General features: G+C 57.6%; 1 protein-coding gene across 1 annotated transcript in view; it reads right to left on the reverse strand.

The window, feature by feature from the left end:
• LOC133361200 (collagen alpha-2(XI) chain-like) overlaps positions 1 to 14,493 on the reverse strand; it is a 53,839-nt gene that overhangs the window by 27,562 nt on the left and 11,784 nt on the right. Inside the window, exons 2-8 of the mRNA XM_061580084.1 lie at positions 14,475 to 14,490; positions 12,850 to 13,012; positions 10,998 to 11,138; positions 8,824 to 8,934; positions 7,282 to 7,341; positions 6,171 to 6,566; positions 2,216 to 2,275 (exon numbers count right to left, since the gene is read on the reverse strand). Coding sequence (XP_061436068.1) covers positions 2,216 to 2,275; positions 6,171 to 6,566; positions 7,282 to 7,341; positions 8,824 to 8,934; positions 10,998 to 11,138; positions 12,850 to 13,012; positions 14,475 to 14,490 — 947 coding nt within the window. The remainder of the gene's footprint in view (positions 1 to 2,215; positions 2,276 to 6,170; positions 6,567 to 7,281; positions 7,342 to 8,823; positions 8,935 to 10,997; positions 11,139 to 12,849; positions 13,013 to 14,474; positions 14,491 to 14,493) is intronic.

Raw genomic sequence — 14,493 nt, forward strand, 5'->3', positions numbered from 1 at the left:
CTGGTGAGAGTCTGGTGAGAGTCTGGTGAGAGTCTGTGAGGGTTTGGTGAGAATCTGGTGAAGTCTGGTGAGAGTCTGGTGAGGGTCTGGTGAAGTCTGGTGAGGGTCTGGTGAGAATCTGGTGAGAGTCGGGGTGAGGGTCTGGTGAGAATCTGGTGAGGGTCTGGTTAGAATCTGTGAGGTTCTGGTGGAGTCTGGTGAGAAATGGTGAGGTCTGGTGGAGGAATCTGGTGAGGGTCGGTGTAGGTCTGGTGAGAGGCTGGTGAGGGTCTGGTGAATTCTTGGTGAGGGGTCTGGTGAGTGAGGGTCTGGTGAGATTCTGGTGAGTGTCTGGTGAGAATCTGGTGAGTGTCTGGTGAGAGTACTGTTGAGAGTCTGGTGAGAGTCTGGTGATGGTCTGGTGATAACTGGGTGGAGGGTCGGTGAATGTCTGGTAGTGAGGGTCTGGTGTTGAGGTCGGGTAGAGTCTGGTGGGAATCTGGTGAGGGTCTGGTGAGGGTTCTGTTGAGAATCTGGTGAGGGTCGGTGAGAATCTGTGAAGGTCTGGTGAGAATTGGTTAGGGTCTGGTGAGGGTCTGGGTGAAGTCTGGTGAGGGTCTGGTGATATCTGGTGAGAGTCTGGGGAGGGTTCCTGGTGAGAGTCTGTTGATGGTTGGTGAGAATCTGTGGAGTGTCTTTGGAATCCTGGTGAGTGTCTGGTGAGAGTCTGGTGAGAATCTGGTGATGGTCTGTTGATAACTGGCTAGGGTCTGGTGAGAATCGGGTGAGTGTCTGGTGAGTCGGTGAGAGTCTGGTGAGGGTCTGGTGAGAATCTGGTGAGTGTCTGGTGAGAGTCTGGTGAGAATTGGTGATGTCTGTGAGATCGGGTGAAGTCTGGTGAGGTCTGGTGAGAATCTGGTGAGGGTCTGGTGAGAGTCTGGTGAGGGTCTGGTGAGAATCTGGTGAGGGTCTGGTGAGAGTCTGGTGAGAGTCTGGTGAGGGTCTGGTGAGAACTGGTGAGGGTCTGGTGAGGGTCTGGTGAGTGTCTGGTGAGGGTCTGGTGAGAATCTGGTGAGTGTCTGGTGAAAGTCTGGTGAGAGTCTGGTGAGGGTCTGGTGAGAATCTGGTGAGGGTCTGGTGAGAGTCTGGTGAGAACTGGGGAGAACTGGTGAGAATCTGGTGAGGGTCTGGTGAGAGTCTGGTGAGGGTCTGGTGAGAATCTGGTGAGTGTCTGGTGAGAATCTGGTGAGTGTCTGGTGAGAGTCTGGTGAGGGTCTGGTGAGAACTGGTGAGGGTCTGGTGAGAATCTGGTGAGTGTCTGGTGAGAGTCTGGTGAGAATCTGGTGAGTTGTCTGGTGAGAGTCTGGTGAGAGTCTGGTGAGGGTCTGGTGAGAACTGGTGAGGGTCTGGTGAGAGTCTGGTGAGAATCTGGTGAGGGTCTGGTGAGAGTCTGGTGAGAATCTGGTGAGGGTCTGGTGAGAGCCTGGTGAGGGTCTGGTGAGAGTCTGGTGAGTGACAGTGTAGTGCATGAGGGTCTGGTGAGAACTGGTGAGGGTCTGGTGAGGGTCTGGTGAGAATCTGGTGAGGGTCTGGTGAGAGTCTGGTGAGAGGCTGGTGAGGGTCTGGTGAATGTCTGGTGAGTGAGGGTCTGGTGAGTGAGGGTCTGGTGAGATTCGGGTGAGTGTCTGGTGAGAATCTGGTGAGTGTCTGGTGAGAGTCTGGTGAGAGTCTGGTGAGAGTCTGGTGAGGGTCTGGTGAGAACTGGTGAGGGTCTGGTGAATGTCTGGTGAGTGAGGGTCTGGTGAGTGAGGGTCTGGTGAGAGTCTGGTGAGAATCTGGTGAGGGTCTGGTGAGGGTCTGGTGAGAATCTGGTGAGAGTCTGGTGAGAGTCTGGTGAGTGTCTGGTGAGAGTCTGGTGAGAGTCTGGTGAGAGTCTGGTGAGTGTCTGGTGAGAGTCTGGTGAGAGTCTGGTGAGTGTCTGGTGAGAGTCTGGTGAGAGTCTGGTGAGAGTCTGGTGAGTGTCTGGTGAGAGTCTGGTGAGGGTCTGGTGAGAGATTCTGGTGAGAGATTCTAGTGAGAGATTCTGGTGAGAGATTCTGGTGAGAGTTTCTGGTGAGAGATTCTGGTGAGAGATTCTGGTGAGAGATTCTGGTGAGAGATTCTGGTGAGAGATTCTGGTGAGAGATTCTGGTGAGGGTCTGGTGAGAATCTGGTGAGGGTCTGGTGAGCGTCGTACCGGCTCAAACACGGCTGGTGCCCCTTTCTGCCCCTTCTCTCCTTGCAAGCCGAAGCGGTCCTGTGGACAGCAGAGTCACAGGCTGCCTCACCCGCTCACCAACTCACCCGCTCACCAACGTACACGCTCACCCGCTCACCAACTCACCCGCTCACCAACTCACCCGCTCACCCACTCACACGCTCACCAACTCACACGCTCACCAACTCACCCGCTCACCAACTCACCCGCTCACCAACTCACCAACTCACCCGCTCACCAACTCACCCGCTCACCCGCTCACACGTTCACCAACTCACCAACTCTCACGCTCACCAACTCACACGCTCACCAACTCACCAACTCACCCGCTCACCAACTCACCCGCTCACCAACGCACACGCTCACCAACTCACACGCTCACCAACGTACACGCTCACCAACTCACACGCTCACCAACTCACACGCTCACCAACTTACACGCTCACCAACTCACCAACTCACACACTCACACGCTCACCAACTCACACGCTCACCAACTCACACGCTCACCAACTCACACGCTCACCAACTCACACGCTCACCAACTCACCCGCTCACCAACTCACCAACTCACACGCTCACCAACTCACACGCTCACCAACTCACACGCTCACCAACTCACCCGCTCACCAACTCACACGCTCACCAACTCACACGCTCACCAACTCACATGCTCACCAAGTCACACGCTCACCAACGTACACGCTCACAAACTCACCAACTCACCAACTCACACGCTCACCAACTCACATGCTCACCAACTCACACACTCACCAACTCACCCGCTCACCAACTCACATGCCCACTAACTCACAAACTCACCAACTCACCCGCTCACCAACTCACACGCTCACCAACTTACACGCTCACCAACTCACCCGCTCACCAACTCACCAACTCACACGCTCACCAACTCACACGCTCACCAACTCACACGCTCACCAACTCACACGCGCTCACCAACTCACACGCTCACCAACTCACCCGCTCACCAACTCACACGCTCACCAACTCACACGCTCACCAACTCACATGCTCACCAACTCACACGCTCACCAACGTACACGCTCACAAACTCACCAACTCACCAACTCACACGCTCACCAACTCACACGCTCACCAACTCACACACTCACCAACTCACCCGCTCACCAACTCACATGCCCACTAACTCACAAACTCACCAACTCACCCGCTCACCAACTCACACGCTCACCAACTTACACGCTCACCAACTCACACGCTCACCAACTCACCAACTCACATGCTTACCAACTCACCCGCTCACCAACTCACACACTCACCAACTCACCCGCTCACCAACTCACACGCTCACCAACTCACCCGCTCACCAACTCACACGCTCACCAACTCACCCGCTCACCAACTCACACGCTCACCAACTCACACGCTCACCAACGTACACGCTCACAAACTCACCAACTCACCAACTCACACGCTCACCAACTCACACGCTCACCAACTCACACGCTCACCAACTCACACACTCACCAACTCACCCGCTCACCAACTCACATGCCCACTAACTCACAAACTCACCAACTCACCCGCTCACCAACTCACACGCTCACCAACTCACACACTCACCAACTCACACGCTCACCAACTCACACGCTCACCAACTCACACGCTCACCAACTCACACGCTCACCAACTCACCAACTCACACACTCACACGCTCACCAACTCACACTCTCACCAACTCACACGCTCACCAACTCACACACTCACCAACTCACACACTCACCAACTCACACACTCACCAACTCACACACTCACCAACTCACCCACTCACCAACTCACCCGCTCACCAACTCACACGCTCACCAACTCACACACTCACCAACTCACACACTCACCAACGCACACGCTCACCAACTCACACGCTCACCAACTCACACGCTCACCAACTCACACGCTCACCAACTCACCAACTCACACGCTCACCAACTCACACGCTCACCAACTCACACGCTCACACACTCACCAACACACACGCTCACCAACTCACACGCTCACCAACTCACACACTCACCAACTCACCAACTCACACGCTCACCAACTCACACGCTCACCAACTCACACGCTCACCAACTCACACACTCACCAACTCACCAACTCACACGCTCACCAACTCACACACTCACCAACTCACACGCTCACCAACTCACACACTCACCAACTCACACACTCACCAACTCACACGCTCACCAACTCACATGCTCACAACTCACACACTCACCAACTCACACACTCACACACTCACCAACTCACACGCTCACACACTCACCAACTCACACACTCACCAACTCACACGCTCACAAACTCACACGCTCACCAACTCACACGCTCACAAACTCACACGCTCACCAACTCACACGCTCACCAACTCACACGCTCACCAATTTACCCGCTCACCAACTCACACGCTCACAAACTCACACGCTCACCAACTGACACGCTCACCAACGCACACGCTCACCAGCTCACACGCTCACCAACTCACACGCTCACCAACTTACACGCTCACCAACTCACACACTCACCAACTCACACGCTCACCAACTTACACGCTCACCAACTTACACGCTCACCAACTCACACGCTCACCAACTCACACGCTCACCAACTCACACGCTCACCAACTTACACGCTCACCAACTCACACACTCACCAACTCACACACTCACCAACTCACCAACTCACACGCTCACCAACCCACACGTCCGCCAACTCACCCGCTCACACAGTCACAAACTCACCTGCTCACCAACTCACACGCTCACCAACTCACACGCTCACCAACGCACACGCTCACCAACTCACACGCTCACCAACTCACACGCTCACCAACTCACACGCTCACCAACTCACACACTCACCAACTCATCAACTCACCCGCTCACCAACCCACACGTCCGCCAACTCACCCGCTCACCAACTCACCCGCTCACCAACTCACATGCTCACCAACTCACCCGCTCACCAACTCACACGCTCACCAACTCACCAACTCACACGCTCACCAACGTACACGCTCACAAACTCACACGCTCACAAACTCACAAACTCACCCGCTCACCAACCCACACGCTCACCAACTCACACGCTCACCAACTCACACGCTTACAAACTAACCAACTCACACGCTCACCAACATACACGCTCACAAACTCACACGCTCACCAACTCACCAACTCACACGCTCACAAACTCACACGCTCACGAACTCACCAACCGACACGCTCACCAACTCACACGCTCACCAACTCACACGCTCACAAACTCACAAACTCACCCGCTCACCAACCCACACGCTCACCAACTCACACGCTCACCAACTCACACGCTTACAAACTCACCAACTCACACGCTCACCAACATACACGCTCACAAACTCACAAACTCACACGCTCACCAACGTACACGCTCACAAACTCACCAACTCACAAACTCACAAACTCACACGCTCACCAACGTACACACTCACCAACTCACACGCTCGCCAACTCACCAACTCACACGCTCACCAACTCACACACTCACCAACTCACCTGCTCGCCAACCAACACGCTCACCAACTCACCCGCTCACCGGAACACCCAGCTCCCTCGCCACCATACGCTCAACAAGCTCACTCACTCACTCACCCACTCACTCACTCACCCACTCACACACTCACCCACTCACTCACCACTCGGGTGAGACGGGGGGGGGGGGAGGAGAAGGGGGGTGTTAGTGGGGTGGTGTTTAGGCGTAGGGATCTGAATTCATAGCGAGCGTTAAGGAGTGGGGGGGGGGGGGCAGGCCACACCACGTGAGCAGGGGGGGGGGGGGAGGGTGGGGGGCTAGTGACCCCCCCCTCCCCCCCAGCCCCCCACCACCACCAGCCCAACCGAAGAAGAAACCGAACCTCGGTCTCGGCCGGCAACGCCACGGCTTCCTTGGAACCGCCGTGACCACCGCCGCCGCCAAGGTCAGACTCGGGGTCGTACTCCTTGGGGTCGTACTCCTTGGGGTCAAGCTCGCCGGGGTCATACTCCTTGGGGTCATACTCCTTGAGGTCGTAGTCCTTGGGGTCGAGGTCGCCGGGGTCATACTCCTTGGGGTCATACTCCTTGGGGTCGAGGTCGACGGGGTCAAGCTCCTTGGGGTCGAGGTCGACGGGGTCGTACTCGGACTGGTCGTAATCGGACTCCACCACCTGGTCGCCCCCTGCCGAGGTGGTTGTGGGGGGCGCCCCCCTTTCCTCGTCGTCGTCTAGCCCCCCCAAGCCCGCCTCGTCAAGACCCGAGTCTCCCGCACGCGGCTGCTGGAGTGGTGGCGGTGGTGGCGGTGGCGGTGGTGGTGGTGGTGGTGGTGGCGGTGGTGGTGGTGGCGGTGGTGGTGGTGGTGGTGGCGGTGGTGGTGGTGGTGGTGGGGTTAGCGGAGATGATGATGGGGGGAGGGGGCGGTGGGTGGGGGGGGGATGATGAGGATGATGGTCGTCGTCGCCATCGCCATCATCATCATCGCCATCGCCGCCATCATCATCGTCGTCGCCATCATCATCGCCAGGAGGGAAGCGATACATCAAGGTGTGGGAGGGAGGGGGGGAGAAGCAGGGGGGAGGGAGATGGGGGGAGAGGGGAGGGGGGAGAGGGGGAGGGGGGTGGGGGGGGGTTCTGGTTAATGGCGTTTGAAGCAAAGCGTTACCTGACACACCTGTACACACTCACCTGTACACACACACACCTGTACACACACACACACCTGTACACACACCTGTACACACTCACATGTACACACACCTGTACACACACACCTGTACACACTCACCTGTACACACTCACCTGTACACACACACCGCTGTTAGTTACTGCGTGAAGCCACGGATCGCACACGGAGCGCCGTTAGAGGTTTGGGTAGAGGCTGCTGTTGTGAGTGGGGTCCCGTGGGGGAGGGGTGGGGTCACGGGGGGTCACGAAGGGTCACGTGGGGGGGGTCACGTGGGGTTGGGGGTCACGTGGGGGGGGGGGCTGTACCTGTCCCCGGCCACGGCCCGGCTGCTGGGCCTGTTGGCCTGGCTCCAGGCTCTGCTCGCCCTGCAAGGCCGTTACCATCACCACCAACTCGTTACCATGACCACCAACTCGTTACCATCACCACCAACTCGTTACCATCATCACCAACTCGTTACCATCACCACCAACTCGTTACCATCACCACCACCTCGTTACCATGACCACCAACTCGTTACCATCACCACCAACTCGTTACCATCACCACCAACTCGTTACCATGACCACCAACTCGTTACCATCACCACCAACTCGTTACCATGACCACCAACTCGTTACCATGACCACCAACTCGTTACAATCACCCCCAACTCGTTACCATCACCACCAACTCGTTACCATCACCACCAACTCGTTACCATCACCACCAACTCGTTACCATCACCACCTCGTTACCACCACCTCCTTACCGCCACCACGTTGCCCCCCCCCCCCCCCTCGTTACCACAGCAAGGCTTGGTCGGGACACGGGGACACACGTGGGGACACGTGAGGACACGTGGACATGGGGACACGTGGGGCAATGTGGAGACACGTGGGGACACACGTGGGGACACGTGGGGACACGTGGGGCAATGTGGAGACACGTGGGGACACACGTGGGGACACGTGGGGACACGTGGGGACACACGTGGGGACACGTGGGGCAATGTGGAGACACGTGGGGACACACGTGGGGACACGTGGGGACACACGTGGGGACACACGTGGGGACACACGTGGGTACACACGTGGGGACACACGTGGGGACACACGTGGGGACACACGTGGGGACACACGTGGGGACACACGTGGGGACACACGTGGAGACACGTGGGGCAATGTAGAGACACGTGGGGACACGCTGGGACATGGAGGGCAGCACGAAGACTGACAGAATGTTCACAGGAGAGGAGAGGCGTCATGGGAGAGAGTGGTGAGAGTCAAGGGAGAGAGTGGAGAGAGTCAAGGGAGAGAGTCACGGGAGAGAGTCACGGGAGAGAGTGGTGGGAGTCACGGGAGAGAGTCACGTGAGAGTCACGTGAGAGTCACGTGAGAGTCACGTGAGAGTCACGGGAGACGTGGTGGTGGTGGTGGGGGGTGTCACGTGAGAGTCACAGAGATAGTCACGTGAGAGTCACGGGAGAGTCACGTGAGAGTCACGGGAGACGTGGTGGTGGTGGTGGGGGGTGTCACGTGAGAGTCACAGAGAGAGTCACGGGAGACGTGGTGGTGGTGGTGGGGGGTGTCACGTGAGAGTCACAGAGAGAGTCACGTGAGAGTCACGGGAGAGTCACGTGACAGTCACGGGAGACGTGGTGGTGGTGGTGGGGGGTGTCACGTGAGAGTCACAGAGAGAGTCACGTGAGAGTCACGGGAGAGTCACGTGACAGTCACGGGAGACGTGGTGGTGGTGGTGGGGGGTGTCACGTGAGAGTCACAGAGAGAGTCACGGGAGGCGTGGTGGTGGTGGTGGGGGTGTCACGGGAGACGTGGTGGTGTGGGGTGTCCGCGTGTCCGCGTTACCTCATCGGTGGGGGTCTCTGGCGTTGGGGACGCTCCTCCGTCCGCGTCCTCCTCCCCGCCACCAGGGTAGTAGTCGTCGTAGTTGTACAAGTCGCCACCCTCCGGCTGCTGCTGTGCGAGGGGTCAGAGGTCAGGGGTCAAAGTGCAAGGGGCACGTGGGAGTCAGGTCGGAATGCGGGGGGTCAGGGTACGGGGGTCGGAGTGCGGGGGTCAGGGGACAGGGGTCGGAGTGCGGGGGTTAGGGGACAGGGGTCGGAGTGCGGGGGTCAGGGGACAGGGGTCGGAGTGCGGGGGTCAGGGGACAGGGGTCGGAGTGCGGGGGTCAGGGGACAGGGGTCGGAGTGCGGGGGTCAGGGGACAGGGGTCGGAGTGCAGGGGTCAGAGGACAAGGGTCGGAGTGTGGAGGTCAGGGTACAGGGGTTGTAGTACGGGGGTCAGGGTACAGGGGTCCGAGTGCGGGGGTCAGGGGACAGGGGTCGGAGTGCGGGGGGTCAGGGTATGGGGGTCGGAGTGCGGGGTTCAGGGGACAGGGGTCAGGGGACAGGGGTCGGAGTGCGGGGGTCAGGGGACAGGGGTCGGAGTGCGGGGGTCAGGATACAGGGGTCGGAGTGCGGGGGACAGGGGTCGGAGTGCGGGGGTCAGGTGACAGGGGTCAGAGTGCGGGGGTCAACACTACCACTCTCTTATGTCAGATCGCCCTCTGCTGGAGACACGCGGTATGTGGTTGGGTGGGTAGGGGGGTAAGTGGGTGGGTGAGTGAGTGGGTGAGGAGGTCGATGATTGAGTGGATGGGTGAGTGAGTGGGTGAGTGGGTGGGTGATTGAGTTAGGGAGTGAGTGGGTGAGTGTATGAGTGAGTGAGTGGGTGAGTAGATGAGTGGGTGGGTGAATGAGCGAGTGAGTGAGTGAGTGGGTGAGTGAGTGAGTGAGCGAGCGAGCAAGTAGTTGGGTGAGTGAGTGGGTGAGTGAATGATTGGGTGGGTGACTGAGCAAGCGAGCGAGTGAGCGAGTGAATGAGAGAGTGAGTGAGTGGGTGGGTGATTGAGTTAGGGAGTGAGTGGGTGGGTGTATGAGTGTATGAGTGAGTGTGTGAGTGGGTGAGTAGGTGAGTGGGTGGGTGAATGAGCGAGCGGGTTGGTGGTTGAGTTTGTAAATTAATGAGTGAGTGGATAAGTGAGTGGGTGAATGAATGAGGAAATAGGTGAGTGGGTGGGAAAATGAGTGAGTGGGTGAATGAGTGGTTGAAGGAATGAGTGAGTGGGTTGGTGGGTAAGTGAGTGAGTAGGTGGGTGAATTAATGAGTGGGTGGTTGGGTGAGTGAATGGGTGGGTGAGTGAATGAGTGAATGATTGGGTGGGTGACTGAGTAAGTGAGTGGGTGAGTGAGTGAAAGAGTGAGTGGGTGGGTGAGTGAATGAGTGAATGATTGGGCGGTGTGTCTGAGTGAGTGAGTGAGTGATTGTGGATTGAGTGGGTGAGTGAGTGAGTGCGTGGGTGGGTGAGTGAGTGATTGGGTGAGTGAGTGAGTGGGTGAGTGGGTGAGTGGGTGAGTGAGTGATTGTGGATTGAGTGGGTGAGTGAGTGAGTGAGTGCGTGGGTGGGTGAGTGAGTGAGTGAGTGGGTGAGTGAGTGATTGAGTGATTGGGTGGGTGAGTGAGTGGGTGGGTGAGTGAGTGTTTGGGTGAGTGAGTGGGTGAGTGAATGATTGGGTGGGTGAGTGGGTAGGTGAGTGAGTGTTTGGGTGAGCGAGTGAGTGAGTGGGAGAGTGAGTGAATGAGTGAGTGAGTGGGTGAGTGAATGATTGGGTGGGTGAGTGGGTGGGTGAGTGAGTGTTTGGGTGAGTGTTTGGGTGAGTGAATGATTGGGTGGGTGACTGAGCGAGCGAGTGAGTGGGTGCGTGGGTGAGCGAATGATTGGGTGGGTGAGTGCATGAGTGATTGAGTGAGTGAGTGGGTGAGTGGGTGAGTGAACGATTGGGTGGGTGACTGAGCGAGCGAGTGAGTGGCTGGGTGAGTGAGTGGGTGAGTGAGTGGGTGCGTGAGTGAGTGAGCGAGTGAGTGAGTGATTGAGCGATTGAGTGAGCGAGCGAGTAGGTGGGTGAGCGAGTGAGTAAGTGAGCGAGCGAGTGGGTGAGTGATTGAGCGAGTGAGTGAGCGAGCGAGTGGGTGATCCGCGCCTGCTCAGGCTCCTGCGCTTGCAGCCGCGTGTCCAGTTCGGAGTCGCCAGGCAGCGCAGTGTCGCAGTCGGGGCTGTACGTGCTGCACTGCTGCAGCGCCGCACCAGCGTCCGGCACAAGCAGCAGCTGCTGCACCTCTCCCTGTGCAGAGTGAAACGCGACAAAGTCGACCGAGGTGAGGTCGCGCACGTGAACGCACGCACCTGTACGCACGCACGTGAACACACACACACACGCGCACCTGTACGCACGCACGTGAACGCACACACGCGCACCTGTACGCACGCACCTGTATGCACGTACGTGAACGCACACACACACGCACCTGTACGCACGCACGTGAACGCACACATGCGCAGCTGTACGCACGCACACGGACGCACAAACACGTCTACGCACACACACGTACACACACACGTGTACACACGCACGCGCACGCACGCACAAACACGTCTACACACGCACACGTACACACACACGTCTACACACACACGCACACACACACACGTACACACACACGTACACAAACACACACGCGCACGCACGCACAAACACGTCTACACGCGCCCGTGTACACACACACGTCTACACACACACGTGTACACACACACGTACACACACACACGTGTATACACACACGCAGATGTACACACACACGTCTACACACACACATACACACACACGTGTACACACACGTACACACACACACGTGTACGCACGCACACGTACACACACACACGTCTACACACGTACGTGTACACACACACACGTACACGCACACGTACACACACACGTCTACACACACACGTACACACACACGTCTACACACACACACGTGTACACACACACACGTGTACATACACGTACACACACGTCTACACAAAGATAAAGATCTTTGTGTAGACGTGTGTGTGTGTACGCACATTGTACACACACGTCTACACACACGTCTACACACACACGTCTACACACACACACGTACACGTACACACGTACACACACACACACGTACACACACACGTGTACACACACACACACGTCTACACACACGTGTACACACACACGTGTACACACACACGTACACACACACGTGTACACACACACACACGTCTACACACACGTCTACACACACACGTGTACACACACACGTACACACACACGTACACACACACGTGTACACACACACACACGTCTACACAAACGTCTACACACACACGTGTACACACAAACGTACACACACACGTACACACACACGTGTACACACACACGTCTACACACACGTGTACACACACACACACGTCTACACACACACGTCTACACACACACACGTGTACACACACGTACACACACACATGTACACACACACACACGTCTACACACACACGTACACACACACACGTACACACACACGTGTACACACACACGTCTACACACACACGTGTACACACACACACGTGTACACACACACGTGTACACGTGTACACACACACGTGTACACACACACGTACACACACACACGTGTACACACACACGTGTACCCACGTACACACACACGTGTACACACACACGTGTACACACACACGTGTACACGTGTACACACACACGTGTACGCACACACACGTACACACACACACGTACACACACACGTGTACACACACACGTACACACACACGTGTACACGTACACACACACACACGTGTACACACACACGTGTACACACACACGTGTACACGTGTACACACACACACACGTGTACGCACACACACGTACACACACACACGTGTACACACACACGTGTACACACACACACACGTATACACACACGTGTACACACACACGTGTACGCACGCACCTCGAAGTGCTCGTCGTCCAGGATGCGCGTGCCCACGATGGTGACGCCGCGCGTGTCGATGCGCGCGTCGCCACTCCGCCCCAGCTCGCCGGCCCAGCGCTCGCGGCAGTCGACCAGCAGCGTCACCTTGGTGCCACGCACACTCACCGCCACGCGGTGCCACCTGCAACAACAACACCACAGGTAAGTCACCCACTCACTCACTCACCCACTCACCCACCCACTCACTCACCCACGCACACTCACCGCCACGCGGTGCCACCTGCAACAACAACACCACAGGTAAGTCACCTACTCACTCACCCACCTACCCCGCCACTCACCCACCCACTCACCCACTCACCCACGCACACTCACCGCCACGCGGTGCCACCTGCAACAACAACATCGTTAACTCACCCACTCACTCACCCACTCACCTACTCACTCACCTACCCACTCACCCACTCACCCACTCACTCACCCACTCACCCACTCACCCACGCACACTCACCGCCACGCGGTGCCACCTGCAACAACACCACAGGTAAGTCACCCACTCACTCACCCACCCACTCACCCACCCACTCACTCACTCACCCACTCACCCACTCACTCACCCACTCACTCACTCACCCACTGACCCACTCACCCACGCACACTCACCGCCACGCGGTGCCACCTGCAACAACACCACCACAGGTTAGTCACCCACTCACCCACTCACCCACCCACCCACCCACTCACTCACCCACTCACCCACTCACTCACTCACCCACTCACTCACCCACTCACCCACGCACACTCACCGCCACGCGGTGCCACCTGCAACAACACCACCACCACCACCGTTAACTCACCCACTCACTCACCCACTCACTCACCCACTCACTCACCCACTCACCCACGCACACTCACCGCCACGCGGTGCCACCTGCAACAACACCACCACCACCACCGTTAACTCACCCACTCACTCACCCACTCACTCACCCACTCACTCACCCACTCACCCACGCACACTCACCGCCACGCGGTGCCACCTGCAACAACACCGTTAACTCACCCACTCACCCACTCACCCACCCACTCACCCACTTACCCACCACTCACCCACTCACCCACCCACTCACCTACCCCACCACTCACCCACTCACCTACCCACTCACCCACGCACACTCACCGCCACGCGGTGCCACCTGCAACAACAACACCACAGGTTAGTCACCCACTCACCCACTAAGCTACCCCGCCACTCACTCACCCACTCACCCACGCACACTCACCGCCACGCGGTGCCACCTGCAACAACAACATCCACCACCACCACCACCCGTTAACTCACCCACTCACTCACCCACTCACTCACGGCCACCCGGTGCCACCTGCAACAACACCACCACCGTTAACTCACCCACTCACCTACCCACTCACCTACTCCACCACTCACCCACTCACCCACCCACTCACCTACCCCACCACTCACTCACTCACCCACTCACTCACCCACTCACTCACCGCCACGCGGTGCCACCTGCAACAACAACATCGTTAACTCACCCACTCACTCACCCACTCACCTACTCACTCACCTAACCACTCACCCACTCACCCACTCACTCACGCACTCACTCACCCACACTCACGGCCACGCGGTGCCACCTG

This window comes from Lethenteron reissneri, chromosome 71 (assembly GCF_015708825.2).
Source record: "Lethenteron reissneri isolate LAM-NWPU_2019-01 chromosome 71, ASM1570882v1, whole genome shotgun sequence".
Taxonomy (NCBI): Eukaryota; Metazoa; Chordata; class Hyperoartia; order Petromyzontiformes; family Petromyzontidae; genus Lethenteron; species Lethenteron reissneri.